This window comes from Oncorhynchus kisutch, unplaced genomic scaffold, assembly GCF_002021735.2.
Source record: "Oncorhynchus kisutch isolate 150728-3 unplaced genomic scaffold, Okis_V2 scaffold722, whole genome shotgun sequence".
Lineage (NCBI taxonomy): Eukaryota > Metazoa > Chordata > Actinopteri > Salmoniformes > Salmonidae > Oncorhynchus > Oncorhynchus kisutch.
In genome coordinates, this window is record NW_022262667.1 from 472317 (window position 1) to 491843 (window position 19527).

At 43.1% G+C, this 19527-nt stretch overlaps 1 protein-coding gene across 1 annotated transcript in view; it reads right to left on the reverse strand.

Moving 5' to 3' along the window:
* LOC109885662 (probable E3 ubiquitin-protein ligase HERC1) overlaps nucleotides 1–19112 on the reverse strand; it is a 211746-nt gene extending 192634 nt beyond the window's left edge. Inside the window, 7 exon segments of the mRNA XM_031815997.1 lie at nucleotides 1368–1464; nucleotides 3533–3844; nucleotides 7289–7483; nucleotides 7664–7759; nucleotides 9170–9952; nucleotides 10306–10488; nucleotides 18695–19112. Coding sequence (XP_031671857.1) covers nucleotides 1368–1464; nucleotides 3533–3844; nucleotides 7289–7483; nucleotides 7664–7759; nucleotides 9170–9952; nucleotides 10306–10464 — 1642 coding nt within the window. The 5' untranslated portion in view covers nucleotides 10465–10488; nucleotides 18695–19112.
* Between the last annotated feature and the right edge of the window lie 415 nt (nucleotides 19113–19527).

Consider the following 19527-nt stretch of genomic DNA (forward strand, 5'->3'; position numbering starts at 1 on the left):
ACTGAACTAGTTAGTAGCACCAGTACCACCAACTGAACTAGTTAGTAGCACCAGTTCCACCAACTGAACTAGTTAGTAGCACCAGTACCACCAACTTAACTAGTTAGTAGCACCAGTACCACCAGCTGAACTAGTTAGTAGCACCAGTACCACCAACTGAACTAGTTAGTAGCACCAGTACCACCAACTGAACTAGTTAGTAGCACCAGTACCACCAACTGAACTAGTTAGTAGCACCAGTTCCACCAACTGAACTAGTTAGTAGCACCAGTTTGTTAGTGTAGAACCCTGCCCTCGAGCAGTAAAACAATAAGATTCAGTGTTAATGTTAAGAATGGTAATGTTCAGAGGTAATAATGTTCAGAGGTAATAATGTTCAGAGGTAATAATGTTCAGAGGTAATAATGTTCAGAGGTAATAATACTCAGTGTTAATAATGTTCAGTACTGATAATGTTCAGAGTGCTGATAATGTTTAGTGTTAATAATGTTTAGTGTTAATAATGTTCAGTGCTGATAATGTTCAGAGTGCTGATAATGTTTAGTGTTAATAATGTTTAGTGTTAATAATGTTCAGTGTTAATAATGTTTAGTGTTAATAATGTTCAGTGTTAATAATGTTCAGTGTTAATAATGTTCAGTGTTAATAATGTTCAGAGTGCTGATAATGTTTAGTGTTAATAATGTTTAGTGTTAATAATGTTTAGTGTTAATAATGTTTAGTGTGCTGATAATGTTCAGTGTTAATAATGTTCAGTGTTAATAATGTTTAGTGTTAATAATGTTCAGTGTTAATAATGTTCAGTGTTAATAATGTTCAGTGCTGATAATGTTCAGAGTGCTGATAATTTTTAGTGTTAATAATGTTTAGTGTTAATAATGTTTAGTGTTAATAATGTTTAGTGTTAATAATGTTCAGTGTTAATAATGTTCAGTGTTAATAATGTTCAGTGCTGATAATGTTTAGTGTTAATAATGTTTAGTGTTAATAATGTTCAGTGTTAATAATGTTCAGTGTTAATAATGTTCAGTGTTAATAATGTTCAGTGTTAATAATGTTCAGTGTTAATAATGTTCAGAAGTAATAATGTTCAGTGTTAATAATGTTCAGAAGTAATAATGTTCAGAGTTAATAATGTTCAGAGTTAATAATGTTCAGAGTTAATAATGTTCAGAGTGCTGATAATGTTCAGAGTGCTGATAATGTTTAGTGTTAATAATGTTCAGAGTGCTGATAATGTTCAGAGTGCTGATAATGTTCAGAGTGCTGATAATGTTTAGTGTTAATAATGTTCAGAGTGATAATGTATAGTGTTAATAATGTTCAGTGTTAATAATGTTCAGGATGCTAATAGTGCTAATATTTACCTAATCTCCCGAAGTCTCCTTCACCCCACGTGTAGAGCTCTCCATCCTCACTGACCGCTGCACTGTGTCGGTAGCCCGCTGACACACACACCACCACCTGGCCCAACAACATTCAGCATTGAGACACGACACACTAAAACATACTCGTTTAATGAAATGACACATTAATATACCATGGCATTGTTGAAAACCCGTTTCTGATTGGCTCGGAAGGGCTTTTCTAGAGCATGCATTATGTATCCTATAATACCCGGGATAATTAAATTACTACAGTTCATTCTTAGATGTTTCGGCTGCTTTTGAAAGCAAAAGTCGAAATATTGGCTGTGTTGAATTAAGATTTTCATAATAGCAAACTAGGACTGGTGGCTCGGTTAGCTAAGCTAACCAGTCTGTTTGGTTACCGAGGCAACTACTGTAAACTTGCCCCACTGTTTCAAAGTGTGTGATAAACACATTTCTACCTGGCAAATGTGTTCAATTATAGCCTTGGTATAAAAACGGATATAAAAATCAACGAGGGGCTATATAATGTGTTCTCTGGAAGATAACGTGACTCCGTGGAAATCGGTTCCTCTCGGTTACCGTGGAAACACACCTTCCCACGGCGTTCATTATATTCTATTCTATTCTATATATTATGATATATATTATTATATATGATATATATTATTATATATTATTATTATTATTCTATTCTATTATATATATATTATGATATATATTATTATATATTATTATTATTATTATATTATATATATATATATATTATTATATATTATTATTATTATATTATATATATATATATATTATTATATATTATTATTATTATATTATATATATTATTATTATTATATATTATTATTATATTATTATATATATTATTATTATTATTATATTATATATATTATTATATTATTATATATTATTATTATTATTATATATTATTATATTATTATATTATAGAACACATAATCCCTGGTTGATTATCCCTTACAATAACACTCAACACATCTCTATTGGTAAAGCACCATTTTGTTTTCGGTGAATTATCTCAAACAAGTCATGACAAACAACACACAGTTGCTTACTGTGGTGGTCTAGGGGCTGTGATGGTCTGTGGTGGTCTAGGGGCTGTGGTGGTCTAGGGGCTGTGGTGGTCTAGGGGATGTGGTGGTCTAAGGGCTGTGGTGGTCTAGGGGCTGTGATGGTCTGTGGTGGTCTAGGGGCTGTGGTGGTCTAGGGGCTGTGGTGGTCTAGGGGATGTGGTGGTCTAGGGGCTGTGGTGGTCTAGGGGCTGTGGTGGTCTAGGGGCTGTGGTGGTCTAGGGGATGTGGTGGTCTAAGGGCTGTGGTGGTCTAGGGGCTGTGATGGTCTGTGGTGGTCTAGGGGCTGTGGTGGTCTAGGGGCTGTGGTGGTCTAGGGGCTGTGGTGGTCTAGGGGCTGTGATGGTCTGTGGTGGTCTAGGGGCTGTGGTGGTCTAGGGGCTGTGGTGGTCTAGGGGATGTGGTGGTCTAGGGGCTGTGATGGTCTAGGGGCTGTGGTGGTCTAGCACCAGCACCACCAACTGAACTAGTTAGTAGCACCAGTACCACCAACTGAACTAGTTAGTAGTACCAGTTCCACCCACTGAACTAGTTAGTAGCACCAGTACCACCATCTGAACTAGTTAGTAGCACCAGTTAGTAGCACCAGTTCCACCAACTGAACTAGTTAGTAGCACCAGTTCCACCAACTGAACTAGTTAGTAGCACCAGTACCACCAACTGAACTAGTTAGTAGCACCAGTACCACCAACTGAACTAGATAGTAGCACCAGTACCACCAACTGAACTAGATAGTAGATAGTAGTACCAGTTCCACCAACTGAACTAGTTAGTAGCACCAGTTCCACCAACTGAACTAGTTAGTAGCACCAGTACCACCAACTGAACTAGTTAGTAGCACCAGTACCACCAACTGAACTAGTTAGTAGCACCATTACCACCAACTGAACTAGTTAGTAGCACCAGTTAGTAGCACCAGTTCCACCAACTGAACTAGTTAGTAGCACCAGTATCACCAACTGAACTAGTTAGTAGCACCAGTTCGTTAGTGTAGGACCCTGCCCTCGAGCAGTAAAACAATAAGTGGTGGTCTGGGGGCTGTGGTTGTCTGAGTCCTACCTTTCCCTGCAGAGGTCCCTGGATGAGTTTGGGGTACTTCTGTGTGGAGCTGTTCCCATGCCCCAACTTTCCGTAGTCCCCGTCTCCCCAACTGAACACCTCTCCCTCCGTGGTGAAGGCCAGTGTGTGTCCGTCCGACCCCTTCGAAGACGTCACCTTTTTAATGGCGCGGTGAGGTTCAAAGGTCAGCTTCTTGAGAGACGATTGGTTGTTGGAGTCTCCCAGACCCAATCTGCCGTAGCTGCCTTTACCACAGGCTCTGACAGAGCCGTCAGAAGAGATGACGAAGGTGCAATATTGGCCTGCCTCAATCTGACACAGACAGACAAGCACAGGGTGTAGGATTCACACTTGTCAATGGGCATTTCCTAACCATCTGTGAAGATCTATGATCCAGTCAGAGCCACTTATCTCTTTTAAACATCACTTTTATGGCCGGGTCCTCAAACAGTTTCTGTGAATCACTGTTTTCCTCAACCCTGCGATAACAATGACTTGGTTATGGGAATCACAGATTTTCCTTAACCATGGGAACCATGGAACAACAATAACCAATTGGAGTGTTCCCAATCAGAGGCAGCTGTTTATCTTTTTTTCTGATTTGGGGACCATATTTACGTATCCATATTCCTTGGGCATTTTTTGTGGGTTATTGTCTATGTGTAGTTGCCTGTCTGCACTTGTTATTGTAGCTTCACGTTCATTTTGTTATGTGTTCTTTGTTTAATTAAAAGAAGAATGTCTTCTAATCACGCTGCACCTTGGTCTCCTCGTTATGACGAACGTGACACCCGGAGCCTTGTGATCAATCATGTATATTAACCCTGGATTGCTGATACTATGTACTGGCCATAGAGGGGCTTTGAAACCACCGGTCGGCCATATTGGTTCTCCCCAGTAGGAGCAGTCCTCCATAGGAATGGATAGAACTCTACAGTATTTCAATTAAAATGTTTCAAAGGTCAAAACGACATGTATTTTAAGTATTTTTCTGTTGTATTGGAGACAGTAACATTAGTCCTCTACAAAAAATATATTTTTATTTTATTTTAAAATGTTATGTTTAGCTTTTAATGTTAAAAGTACGCATTAAGGTGTCTGTAATGGAATAAATGTCTCAAAAACGAATAAAGACATTTATAAATGCATTTCTATAGCTTTACAATCTTTATTTTTTTTACAACGGAGGAGGAGTACCAAGATGGCTGCCCTGTGGCTTCAATACAACACCCCCTGTCAGTCATCCAGGGTTTATACACATCATTGCTTGTGAGTCACTCGCCAGGCTATCTAGTTGCAGTATGGAATTCACAACTAAATCTTTTCCGGCTAGATATCTTATAATTATTAAGTTAACGGTCTGAAATGTGCTCAATGCTCTGTGCATTTGGTTTGCTAATTTAGTAGCTCGTTAGCTATCTAGCTAAGCGGTTAGTTTCTTCTACAATCAAGCTTCTCTTGGTAACAGCAGAGAATCAAGAGGATCAAGAGATGACGTGGATGTTGATTATGGCAGCCCCCCCCCCCACGTCTCTGATTCAGAGGGGTGGGGTTAAATGAGGAAGACGTGGATGTTGATTATGGCAGCCCCCCCCCACGTCTCTGATTCAGAGGGGTGGGGTTAAATGAGGAAGACGTGGATGTTGATTATGGCAGCCCCCCCCCCCCCCACGTCTCTGATTCAGAGGGGTGGGGTTAAATGAGGAAGACGTGGATGTTGATTATGGCAGCCCCACCCCCCCCCCCCCACGTCTCTGACTCAGAGGGGTGGGGTTAAATGAGGATGACGTGGATGTTGATTATGGCAGCCCCACCCCCCTCCGCACCTCTCTGACTCAGAGGGGTGGGGTTAAATGAGGATGACGTGGATGTTGATTATGGCAGCCCCCCCCCCCCACGTCTCTGATTCAGAGGGGTTGGGTTAAATGAGGAAGACGTGTATATATGTTTTGTGTTGTACAAGTGACTAGGTATCCCCCCCCCCTTTCTGTCTAATATATGTTTTGTGTTGTACAAATGACTAGGTATCCCCCCCCCCTTTCTGTCTAACTCAGAGGGGTTGGGTTAAATGAGGAAGACGTGGATGTTGAGCCCCCCCCCTTTCTGTCTAATATATGTTTTGTGTTGTACAGCAAACTGTGAGTACCATTTTTTGCGTAACTTTATGAGCTAGGACACCTGTCCATGTCAAATACTGTATAAAATGTTCACAATGCACTCGTTAGCATTTGGTTAGCATTCTCTATGGGATTTTAAATGTACTTGTTAGCATTGCTAACCTTTCGGATAACAGAAGCTCAGTGGGGTTTGAAAATTGTGCCCATTTTGTTCATTGCCGGTATTACCAAATATCCCAATATTACTGAATATCCCGGTATTACCAAATATCCCAATATTACTGAATATCCCGGTATTACCAAATATCCCAATATTATCGAATATCCCGGTATTATCGAATATCCCGGTATTATCGAATATCCCAGTATTACTGAATATCCCAGTATTACAGAATATCCCAGTATTACTGAATATCCCGTTATTACAGAATATCCCAGTATTACTGAATATCCCAGTATTACCAAATACTGGATATACTGAATATCCCGGTATTACTGAATATCCCGGTATTACCGAATATCCCGGTATTACCAAATATCCCAGTATTACTGAATATCCCAATATTACCGAATATCCCGGTATTACCAAATATCCCGGTATTACTGAATATCCCGGTATTACTGAATATCCCGGTATTACTGAATATCCCGGTATTACCGAATATCCCGGTATTACCGAATATCCCGCTATTACTGAATATCCCATTATTACTGAATATCCCAGTATTACAGAATATCCCAGTATTACAGAATATCCCAGTATTACTGAATATCCCGGTATTACTGAATATCCCAGTATTACAGAATATCCCAGTATTACAGAATATCCCCAGTATTACTGAATATCCCGGTATTACTGAATATCCCAGTATTACAGAATATCCCAGTATTACTGAATATCCCAGTATGACACAAGGTTGGCTTGAGGGGATGGAAATCCGAATACCGGCCAAGCTTAATGTGACATCTCAATAACCAACCATGATTGGAGGACAGAAGATGGGAAGCACAGAGTAACCTTTACTTTTTAATCCATGAAAGCCACTCTTCACGCTCCAATGGATTTTCACTTTGTCTCTTCTTTAAGGTCTCCTCTCAGAACTAGGCTACACTAGCTAACTCCTCTAGGCTACACTAGCTAACTCCTCTAGGCTACACTAGCTAACTCCTCTAGGCTACACTAGCTAACTCCTCTAGGCTACACTAGCTAACTCCTCTAGGCTACACTAGCTAACTCCTCTAGGCTACACTAGCTAACTCCTCTAGGCTACACTAGCTAACTCCTCTAGGCTACACTAGCTAACTTCTCCAGAGACGTAATACTGAGGGGAATCAGCTTTCCTTATAAACCAGTGGTTGTCAAACCTCTGGGCCCCCCACGAGCCCTTCCATATATTTTAACTAATTCAGAGTTATCAAACCCGATTCAACTAATCATCAACTAATCATCAACTAATCATCAACTAATCATCAAGTCGTTGATTAGATCAGGTGACCTAATTCAAGGACAAAACAAAAATTGTGAAACGTCTGGAGGTTCACCCGAGAAGAGCTTCGAGAACCACTGGCTTAAAAATAAAAAGACAAACAGGAAATGACACACACACACACACACCTTTGGAGACCTGTGGTCTCTTACCGTCTGTGCGTCGGCGAAGCTGGGTGCCAACTTGGGCTGCAGGATCTTCTCCTGTGTTCCCTCCACCAGCTGGTGGGAGCTGTTACTGCCCCAGACGTACACCTCACACGTCTCTGACAGCATGGGAGCCTCGCCGCTCTGGAGGCTGTCTGGGCTGGCACAGGTACGGGAGTAGTCTGACGCCATCCTGCACACCTGGGAGGAAGTAGTGCTTAACTTGTGAAGGCTACCTACCTACATGTAAACCTTCGTAACCCATACCCATCGCATTCATAAGCAGTATATAAAAGCTTTTCAGAAGACAATTTATTTTTATTTTTAAATTAAACGTAAATTGACCTGTAAAAAAAAATGTTATTTGAGTTGATATTTTACCTCTTCGAACAGACAGAGAGCTGCTTCATACAAAGAGCACAGCCCGTCTGATGTCCGCGTCGGTTCCCTCCACTGACTCCTGTCTGCTGACGAACCCTGGTCGAGAGTCAGGAGACATCAGATACACAGTCAGCCACAGAGACATATAGGGAGACATCAGATACACAGTCAGCCACAGAGACATATAGGGAGACATCAGATACACAGTCAGCCACAGAGACATATAGGGAGACATCAGATACACAGTCAGCCACAGAGACATATAGGGAGACATCAGATACACAGTCAGCCACAGAGACATATAGGGAGACATCAGATACACAGTCAGCCACAGAGACATATAGGGAGACATCAGATACACAGTCAGCCACAGAGACATATAGGGAGACATCAGATACACAGTCAGCCACAGAGACATATAGGGAGACATCAGATACACAGTCAGCCACAGAGACATATAGGGAGACATCAGATACACAGTCAGCCACAGAGACATATAGGGAGACATCAGATACACAGTCAGCCACAGAGACATATAGGGAGACATCAGATACACAGTCAGCCACAGAGACATATAGGGAGACATCAGATACACAGTCAGCCACAGAGACATATAGGGAGACATCAGATACACAATCAGCCACAGAGACATATAGGGAGACATCAGATACAGTCAGCCACAGAGACATATAGGGAGACATCAGATACACAGTCAGCCACAGAGACATATAGGGAGACATCAGATACACAGTCAGCCACAGAGACATATACTCGTAACATAATCAAATCAAGAGGTAATGAGAATAAGGAGAAGCTGGAGAGGAAGGAGGAGGAATACACTGCCATCTGGTAATACAAAGAGCACAATAGACCTATAGACCTATAACACAATGGAAGTACACAGCAAATCATGAACAATAAAGTGTGTCTAGGGAGTGTTTCTCCTATAGATTTTTGTAGTAGACTATAGATGTCTTTAGTGGACTATATATGTCTTTAATGGATTATAGATGTCTATAGGGGACTATAGATGTCTTTAGTGGACTATATATGTCTTTAATGGACTATAGATGTCTATAGGGGACTATAGTGTAGACCTGGACCATGCCCCAGGACTACCTGACATGATGACTCCTTGCTGATGACTCCTTGCTGTCCCCAGTCCACCTGACCGTGCTGCTGCTCCAGTTTCAACTGTTCTGCCTTATTATTATTCGACCATGCTGGTCATTTATGAACATTTGAACATCTTGGCCATGTTCTGTTATAATCTCCACCCGGCACAGCCAGAAGAGGACTGGCCACCTCACATAGCCTGGTTCCTCTCTAGGTTTCTTCCTTAGGTTCCTGCCTTTCTAGGGAGTTTTTCCTAGCCACCGTGCTTCTACACCTGCATTGCTTGCTGTTTGGGTTTTAGGCTGGGTTTCTGTACAGCACTTTGAGACATCGGCTGATGTAAAAAGGGCTTTATGAATAGACTTGATTGGTTGTTTATAGGACGCTTACCAGGGAACGTCTCATCTGCATGAGGATGTTCATGAAGCAGTCGTATCCAATCAGCCCTTCCTGGTTCAGCAGACACGCCTTCATCTTCTCCTTCTCCATGGTGCTGACCACGGCGGACGCCACCAGGGCCATCTCCACCCACTCCAGAAGGTACCTCAGGGACCCCCTCTGGGCAGCCAGGCCCAGCAACAGCTCCGACGCCAGCCTCCGACCCAAGACGTCCGCCCCGGAGTTTGGCATGGTCACTCCCTTGAGGAAAGTGGTGACCTGGGTCAGGCAATCCAGACCCATAGGGGGGATCTTACTCTCGTTGGCCAGGGAGAGGGGCGGCAGGGATGAGACCACGTCCATGGCCGTGTGGATGACGTCGTTACAGAGGTTGAGTCCTCCGGGGCCCGGCGGCGGCATCATCCAGCTCTGCCGGAGCAGAGCGAACAGCAGACTGAGGCCCGTTCGGACCCCCATCTCGATCAGAGCATCGGTGCTGGACCGCGGCCGCTCGCTGACAGAGTGCAGGTCGGACGATCCGGAGTTGTTGTCGGGCGAGTGTTGCTGCTGCTTGCCTTTGCCCTTGTCGTGGTACTTGTTGGACAGAGCGAAGAAGATCCTCTGGAGGACCAGCAGGCGTTTGCGGAGAGCGGAGGCGAAGGGAGAGTCGGAACACACCATCTTGGCCAACGCCATCTGGCTGCTGAGGAGGGCGTCTAGGTAGTGTTCCTGTTCATCGCTGGACAGGGACTCACGCTCGAAGTCCGGCAGCTGGGGTCCCTTCAGACACAACACCTGAGGACACAGCATTGATATTAGGCCTGTGTAGTGTGTGTTGTGATGATGTGTTAGCTATGTGATGTTTTCACTGTGGGCCTCGTTAAACCTTTTATTCTGATCCCAGATCTGTTTGTGCTCAAGACCAAACAGTTGTTGGTCATGACAGAGACTGACAAGGAGTTGGTATGATAGTATAAACAAACTGGCACTCAGGCTTAGCGATGACATATAAAGCTCGTGACGCAAAACTACATTTCTGCGCAATGCAGACAATAAAGTATTGGTTGTGTCGCGATATGGCCTCTACACAGAGAAGCCGAGTTCCATTTGGTTTCACAGACATTAACTCAATCTCATTCTGCTCCCACCTGCTGGGGAAGGACGACCACCTCTTTGTTGGTGAGCAGCTTGGAGTAGAGCACGGACACGCCCTCCCGCGTGGAGATGGACTCGCTGTCATCCGTGATCCACGAGCCGTTCAGGTGCTCCAGCCATTTGAGCTTCACTGGAGGTATCATCAGGGCCATGATGTCACTCTGCTGCCATTAGTCCTGGGAGGACAGGGGGACAGATATTAACGAGGACAGGGGGACAGATATTAACGAGGACAGGGGGACAGATATTAACGAGGACAGGGGGACAGATATTAACGAGGCCTAACCATTAATAAGCTATGACATCAACCAGACAGACAGAGGGGAGACATGTTAACATCAACCAGACAGACAGAGGAGAGACATGTTAACATCAATCAGACAGACAGAGGGGAGACATGTTAACATCAACCAGACAGACAGAGGAGAGACATGTTAACATCAACCAGACAGACAGACAGAGATATATTAACATCAACCAGACAGACAGACAGAGATATATTAACATCAACCAGACAGACAGAGGGGAGACATGTTAACATCAACCAGACAGACAGACAGAGATATATTAACATCAACCAGACAGACAGAGATATATTAACATCAATCAGACAGACAGACAGAGACATGTTAACATCAACCAGACAGACAGAGGAGAGACATGTTAACATCAACCAGACAGACAGATATACAGAGATATATTAACATCAACCAGACAGACAGAGGGGAGACATGTTAACATCAACCAGACAGACAGAGGAGAGACATGTTAACATCAACCAGACAGACAGACAGAGATATATTAACATCAACCAGACAGACAGACAGAGATATATTAACATCAACCAGACAGTCAGAGACATGTTAACATCAACCAGACAGACAGAGGAGAGATATATTAACATCAACCAGACAGACAGAGGAGAGACATGTTAACATCAACCAGACAGACAGAGGAGAGACATGTTAACATCAACCAGACAGACAGAGGAGAGATATATTAACATCAACCAGACAGACAGAGGGGAGACATGTTAACATCAACCAGACAGACAGACAGAGATATATTAACATCAACCAGACAGACAGAGGGGAGACATGTTAACATCAACCAGACAGACAGAGACATATTAACATCAACCAGACAGACAGAGGAGAGACATGTTAACATCAACCAGACAGACAGAGGGGAGACATGTTAACATCAACCAGACAGACAGAGGGGAGACATATTAACATCAAACCAGACAGACAGAGGAGAGATATATTAACATCAATCAGACAGACAGAGGGGAGACATGTTAACATCAACCAGACAGACAGAGGAGACATATTAACATCAACCAGACAGACAGAGGGGAGACATATTAACATCAACCAGACAGACAGAGGGGAGACATGTTAACATCAACCAGACAGACAGACAGAGATATATTAACATCAACCAGACAGACAGAGGAGAGACATGTTAACATCAACCAGACAGACAGACAGAGATATATTAACATCAACCAGACAGACAGAGGAGAGATATATTAACATCAACCAGACAGACAGAGGAGAGACATGTTAACATCAACCAGACAGACAGACAGAGATATATTAACATCAACCAGACAGACAGAGGAGAGACATGTTAACATCAACCAGACAGACAGACAGAGATATATTAACATCAACCAGACCGTCAGATATACAGAGATATATTAACATCAACCAGACAGACAGACAGAGATATATTAACATCAACCAGACAGACAGATATACAGAGATATATTAACATCAACCAGACAGACAGACAGAGATATATTAACATCAACCAGACAGACAGAGGAGAGACATGTTAACATCCACCAGACAGACAGAGATATATTAACATCAACCAGACAGACAGAGGAGAGACATGTTAACATCAACCAGACAGACAGAGATATATTAACATCAACCAGACAGACAGAGGAGAGACATGTTAACACCAACCAGACACAGACAGACAGACAGAGATATATTAACACCAACCAGACAGACAGACAGACAGAGATATATTAACATCAACCAGACAGACAGACAGAGATATATTAACATCAACCAGACAGACAGACAGATATATTAACATCAACCAGACAGACAGACAGAGATATATTAACATCAACCAGACAGACAGACAGAGATATATTAACATCAACCAGACAGACAGATATACAGTGCCTTCAGAAAGTATTCAGACCCCTTCACTTTTCCCACATGTTGTTACGTTTACAGCCTTATACAAAAATGTATTAAATAAAACACACGTCCTCAATCTACACACATAATGACAAAAAAGTATTCAGACCCTTTGCTATGAGCCTTGAAATTAAGCTCAGGTGCATCCTGTTTCCATTGATCACCTTTGAGATGTTTCTACAATTTGATTGGAGTCTACCTGTGGTAAATTCAGTTGATTGGACATGATTTGGAAAGGTACACACCTGTCTATATAAGGTCCCACAGTTGACAGTGCATGTCAGAGCAAAAACCAAGCCATGAGGTCGAAGGAATTGTCCGTAGAGCACCGAGACAGGATTGTGTCGAGGTAAAGATCTGGGGAAAGGTACCAAAAAATGTCTGCAGCATTGAAGGTCCCCAAGAACACAGTGGCCTCCAGCATTCTTAAATGGAAGATGTTTGGAACCACCAAGATTCATCCTAGAGCTGTCCGCCCGGCCAAACTGAGCGATCGGAGGAGAAGGGCCTTGAACAAGGGGTTGACCAATAACCTGATGGTCACTGACAGAGCTCCAGAGTTCCAAGATTGAACTCTTTGAATGCCAAGCTTCACATCTGGAGGAAACCTGGCACCATCACTATGGTGAAGCATGGTGGTGGCAGCATCATGCTGTGGGGAAGGTTTTTCAGCGGCAGGGACTGTGAGACTAGTCATGATGGACAGTCTTACTAACAGTTGTGGCTGCTTAGCGTGATGTAGTGTTGTCTCTACCTTCTTGCCCGTTGTGCTGTTGTCTCTGCCCAACAATGTTTGTACCCTGTTTTGTGCTGCTACCATGTTGTGCTGCTACCATGTTGTGCTGCTACCATGTTGTGCTGCTACCATGTTGTTGTCATGTTGTGTTGCTACCATGTTGTGTTGCTACCATGTTGTGTTGCTACCATGTTGTTTTCATGTTGTGTTGCTACCATGTTGTTGTCATGATGTGTTGCTAACATGTTGTTGTCATGTTGTGTTGCTAACATGTTGTTGTCATGTTGTGTTGCTAACATGTTGTTGTCATGTTGTGATGCTACCATGTTGATGTCATGTTGTGTTGCTAACATGTTGTTGTCATGTTGTGTTGTTGTCATGTTGTTGTCATGTTGTGTTGCTAACATGTTGTTGTCATGTTGTGTTGTTGTCATGTTGTTGTCATGTTGTGTTGCTAACATGTTGTTGTCATGTTGTGTTGCTACCATGTTGTTGTCATGTTGTGTTGCTACCATGTTGTTGTCATGTTGTGTTGCTAACATGTTGTTGTCATGTTGTGTTGCTAACATGCTGTTGTCATGTTGTGATGCTAACATGCTGTTGTCATGTTGTGTTGCTAACATGCTGTTGTCATGTTGTGTTGCTAACATGCTGTTGTCATGTTGTGATGCTAACATGTTGTTGTCATGTTGTGTTGCTACCATGTTGTTGTCATGTTGTGTTGCTACCATGTTGTTGTCATGTTGTGTTGCTAACATGCTGTTGTCATGTTGTGATGCTACCATGTTGTTGTCATGTTGTGTTGCTACCATGTTGTTGTCATGTTGTGTTGCTAACATGCTGTGTTGTCATGTGTTGCTACCATGCTGTGTTGTTGTCTTAGGTCTCTCTTTATGTAGTGTTGTCATGTGTTGCTGCCATGCTATGTTGTTGTCTTAGGTCTCTCTTTATGTAGTGTTGTCATGTGTTGCTGCCATGCTGTGTTGTTGTCTTAGGTCTCTCTTTATGTAGTGTTGTGTCTCTCTTGTGTTTTGTCCTATATTTGTATTTATTTAATTTTTAATCATCCATCCCCGCAGGAGGCCTTTTACCTTTTGGTAGGCCGTCATTGTAAATAAGAATTTGTTCTTAACTGACTTGCCTAGTTAAATAAAAAGGTGAAATATTTTTAGGAAAACCTAAAAATCTGCTCCAGAGCGCTCAGGACCTCAGACAGGGCCAAAGGTTCACCTTCTAACAGGACAACGACCCTAAGCACACAGCCAAGACATCGCAGGAGTGGCTTCAGGACAAGTCTCTGAATGTCCTGGAGTGGCCCTGCCAGAGCCCGGACTTGAACCAGATCGAACTTCTCTGGAGAGACCTGAAAATAGCTGTGCAGCAACGCTCCCCATCCAACCTGACAGAGTTTGAGAGGATCTGCAGAGAAGAATGGGATAAACTCCCCAAATACATGTGTGCCAGGCTTGTGGAGTCAAACCCAAGAGAAAGGTGCTTCAACACTGAGTAAAGTACTGAGTAAAGGGTCTGAATACTTATGTAAATGTGATATTTCAGTTATTTTTTTGTCAACTTTTCAACCCCTTTTTCTCCACAATATCGTGTTATCCAATCGCTAGTACAACTCCCGTACGGACTCCAAAGAGGCGAAGGTTGAGAGCCAAATTCGTCCTCCAAAACATGACATATAGACATCAACCAGACAGATAGACAGAGGAGAGATATATAGGCCGTCAGGACAGGAGATGGGGCTTTGTTACAGCTGATAGAAGATATTAGACCGTCAGGACAGGAGATGGGGCTTTGTTACAGCTGATAGAAGATATTAGACCATCAGGACAGGAGATGGGGCTTTGTTACAGCTGATAGAAGATATTAGACCGTCAGGACAGGAGATGGGGCTTTGTTACAGCTGATAGAAGATATTAGACCGTCAGGACAGGAGATGGGGCTTTGTTACAGCTGATAGAAGATATTAGACCATCAGGACAGGAGATGGGGCTTTGTTACAGCTGATAGAAAATATTAGACCATCAGGACAGGAGATGGGGCTTTGTTACAGCTGATAGAAAATATTAGACCATCAGGACAGGAGATGGGGCTTTGTTACAGCTGATAGAAAATAATAGACCATCAGGACAGGAGATGGGGCTTTGTTACAGCTGATAGAAGATATTAAGAGGGGGAGATATTAACCATTGAGACATAGGTGGGAAACAATCATTGAGACCATTTGATATGGTGGCTGTGAGAAGAAAGGACCACAACAGAAAATAACAAGCATGTAGTCTGGTGCCAATAGTCCAGTAAGGACAGGATGGATGACTGCCATCGAGGACGAGATGACACTGTTTGGTTCCTGAGAGGAACAATTCAATTCACAACAGAAAATGAAACAACTATTTTACAGTGATCACATCCGTGCAAGACAATGTGATCACAGCAAACTGTTGATCACACTGACCACATCCTGCTTCTGGAACTACGCTATAGACCTAACATGTAACATGTCCTCGGAACTCCAACATGTCCTCGGAACTCCAACATGTCCTCGGAACTCCAACACGTCCTCGGAACTCCAACACGTCCTCGGAACTCCAACATGTCCTCGGAACTCCGACATTTCTGTCCTCGGAACTCCAACACGTCCTCGGAACTCCAACATGTCCTCGGAACTCCAACATTTCTGTCCTCGGAACTCCGACACGTCCTCGGAACTCCAACATGTCCTCGGAACTCAAACATTTCTGTCCTCGGAACTCCGACATGTCCTCAGAACTCCAACACGTCCTCAGAACTCCAACATGTCCTCACAACACCAACATGTCCTCACAACTCCAACATGTCCTCACAACTCCAACATGTCCTTACAACTCCGACACGTCCTCACAACACCAACATGTCCTCACAACACCAACATGTCCTCACAACACCAACATGTCCTCAGAACTCCAACTAGATCCATTGATATGATGTATGACTTGTAAAACAGTTAGCTAGCCTAACACTGCGCTCCAATTACTACAGATGGCAATCCCCAATACTCCTCGGGGGAAGATTCACCAACATGCTGTCGGCCTAATCCATGGAGCCAATGTAATGACCTAATTTTGCTGGAAGGTAACCATGTCATCGCATATTCCCTAACGACCTAGGTGTAAACGTTTCAGATCATTCCAATTACACAGGATAACAGTAGTAAACATAGACCTACATGTGCTTCTGCCACAGATACTCTCAGTTCTCGCAGGATAGGCTTATTTACACCAGCGGACCAATCAGCCAGTACACATCAGCACAGCAGTCATAGCCTGCATGAACTATCTTTGGGAAGCAACACACATTGGGGAAGCAACACACGTTGGGGAAGCAACACACGTTGGGGAAGCAACACACGAAGCAACACACGTTGGGGAAGCAACACACGTCGGCGAAGCAACACACGTCGGGGAAGCAACACACGTCGGGGAAGCAACACACGAAGCAACACATGTCGGGGAAGCAACACGCGTCGGGGAAGCAACACACGTCGGGGAAGCAACACACGTCGGGGAAGCAACACACGTTGGGGAAGCAACACACGTCGGGGAAGCAACACACGAAGCAACACATGTCGGGGAAGCAACACACGAAGCAACACATATCGGGGAAGCAACACACGTCGGGGAAGCAACACACGTCGGGGGAAGCAACGTGGAGAGAAACATGCGGAAGGCCTAGACAACAAAATGAGGCTGTAATATTTCAACAGCACTTACTGTTGGATTATGAACCTGTTTAATCTGGAGGGGGGGAAATAGGTCACCTGACACTGAGTGTAGAAGAAAAAAGGTTTTCGCCTTCCCTTCTGGCTTGTCTATTACGTCTCGGCTATTCCCTTACCCCCCCTCCTCTTCACTCATACCAGCAGGCCTAGTTGTTAGCTACCTTTCGTCATTATACACTATGCAATACAAATAACTAACTGTTAGTAGTACCATAGGTTAAACATGCATTCGACAACCATGAAATCTTGCAACAACAGCTGTAAACATTGATTTCACTGTCCACAGCTATGGTGATGCTTACTGCCTAACGGTCTGGAAGTGGCCATGGCACTACACAGTGACAATGCATTTCCTACGTGCATTTCATAGAAGGATTGATCTCTCTCTCTCTTGTTGCACAATCCTTTTTGTATGACGGGCGGCAGGTAGCCTAGTGGTTAAGCACGTTTGGGCCAGTAACCCAGAGGTAGCTGGTTCAAAACCATAAGCTGACTAGTTGAACAATCTGTCAATGTTCCCTTGAGCAAGACACTTAACCCTAATTGCTCCTGTAAATCACTCTGGATCAGTTCATCTGCTAAATTACTCAAATTCTGATATATATATATATTTTTTATGTACAGCTTTCACCATGCTATATTGAGCTCAAGAAGAAGGGCACCTGCATTATCGACAATCTCATTAGCAGGCGTGCTATGTCTGCCTGCTGCATTACTGAACATACAAGATTGACATAAAGTGAATTGCTTTGCCAGCTGTCTGTCATATTATAAATCGTACTGTGTAATCAGTAGCTGCCCAGTGACAGCCTCAGGTGAGTAAAGGCCAGCAGGATGGAATACTGTAAATGGTCATAGTAAGCAATACAGTGTTGATATACTGTAAACTCAGCTAGCTACTTCAGCTAACTAGCTAGCTACTAAATACGTGCCTATGATAGATAAACAGTAAGGTAGGCAAATCAGCTGGCTAGCTAGCTTCACTAATTGCACAAACTAGCTAGCTAGTAGCTAACGTTAGCGGGCTAACTAACACATTCCACATCTCTAACCTACCTAGCTTTGACAGACTATGCACAAAAACAACACAAATGCTATTTGTTATTGGTAAACTAGCTTGACTAATATACACCAGACACGGAATATGTTAGACTGACATGACACAGCTGGATAGTAAGGTACGCTAACAGACTAGCTACTGTAGCTACCATCGCATGGAACTAGCTACAATTCAACTAGTCTACTAGGCCTGTGTTGTTAGCTACATAGGCCATAATCAAAATAATTCACTCACTAGCATGCTGGCTAAGTTTATTACAGCGTTGTTACACACTAACAGTTAGCTAACTACTGTTATGTTGTAAACTGGTGCTGAAGCACAACATAAAGCTAATGCTAGCAGATGCTAACCAACAGAATCCACTTTGCTGTTAGCTAGCTAGGTAGCTAGATAGCTGAAAGCAACTCATACAGATGTAGGTACATGGCAAACACAGGCTACAGCTAGCTAATTGGCCATCAAAGATACAGATAAGCAAGACCGGCACTGTTTTTTGCAATAGTAAAATGAATTGTAGGAAAAGTATTGACATTGCATTCAAGCTAAACACATAGAAAGGCCAAGCTAGCTAGCCTAGCTGGGTACTGTAGCTTACCATCAACTGTCAAAAGGGGCCTCTTCACTGTGGCACGTCAATACACTTCATTGCATTAACAAAGGTTTCTGCAACCGCAGAACGTATAGGTTGTGTATCCTCGTAAGTGTATTTGTGGGTTTTTGATAAGGTGTCGTTAGTTACAACAACAACAAAAAAGTCTGCCAGTCAGAAGTCCCTTTCTTCTCACCTTCTCGTTTCTGGCTGCAACTTCCACTGCAATGGATCCAGATGAGAGGTTCACTCCCAACTCCTTTTCCTTCAGCCCCAGACCTGGGCTGCAGTGACGCGTCTGTCTGTCGTGTGTGTTGAACTCCTACAGTCAGTCATAGGCTTAGCTTCTGACTGACCGGAGGCATGAAAACCAAGGAACATGCAATCATTTCAATATGGAACGGTCAATTCCAATGGTTAACAGAAATTATTTTTGTCTATAATGTAAAAAACACTTTTTTTTAAAGGAGTGGGGAAGTCCTTTCGTAATTTTTTTTGCAGACGTATTGAAGAGATAGTAAAGTGTTGGAAGTCTAAGATAGGGGAGGGGGAGTCTAAGGGCAGAGGGTCGGTTTCGAACCCATGCCCACTCTTGTTGTGCAAGAATTTCAATATTGAATGATCAATTCCAGTGGTTATATAAATTATTTTCGCAACGTCATCATAGTTAATTATTCTGTAAATGCCTTTGGGCCTAAATTTGACACAGGGCTAGTGGTTCCAGTTCGTGCATGTTTGCCCCTACGCACAATACAGTAATACCATCACAATGATGAATGAAGCATGTAACAGCAGTCAACTATACCTGTTTTAATGGCCACTTGTATTATACAGTTATT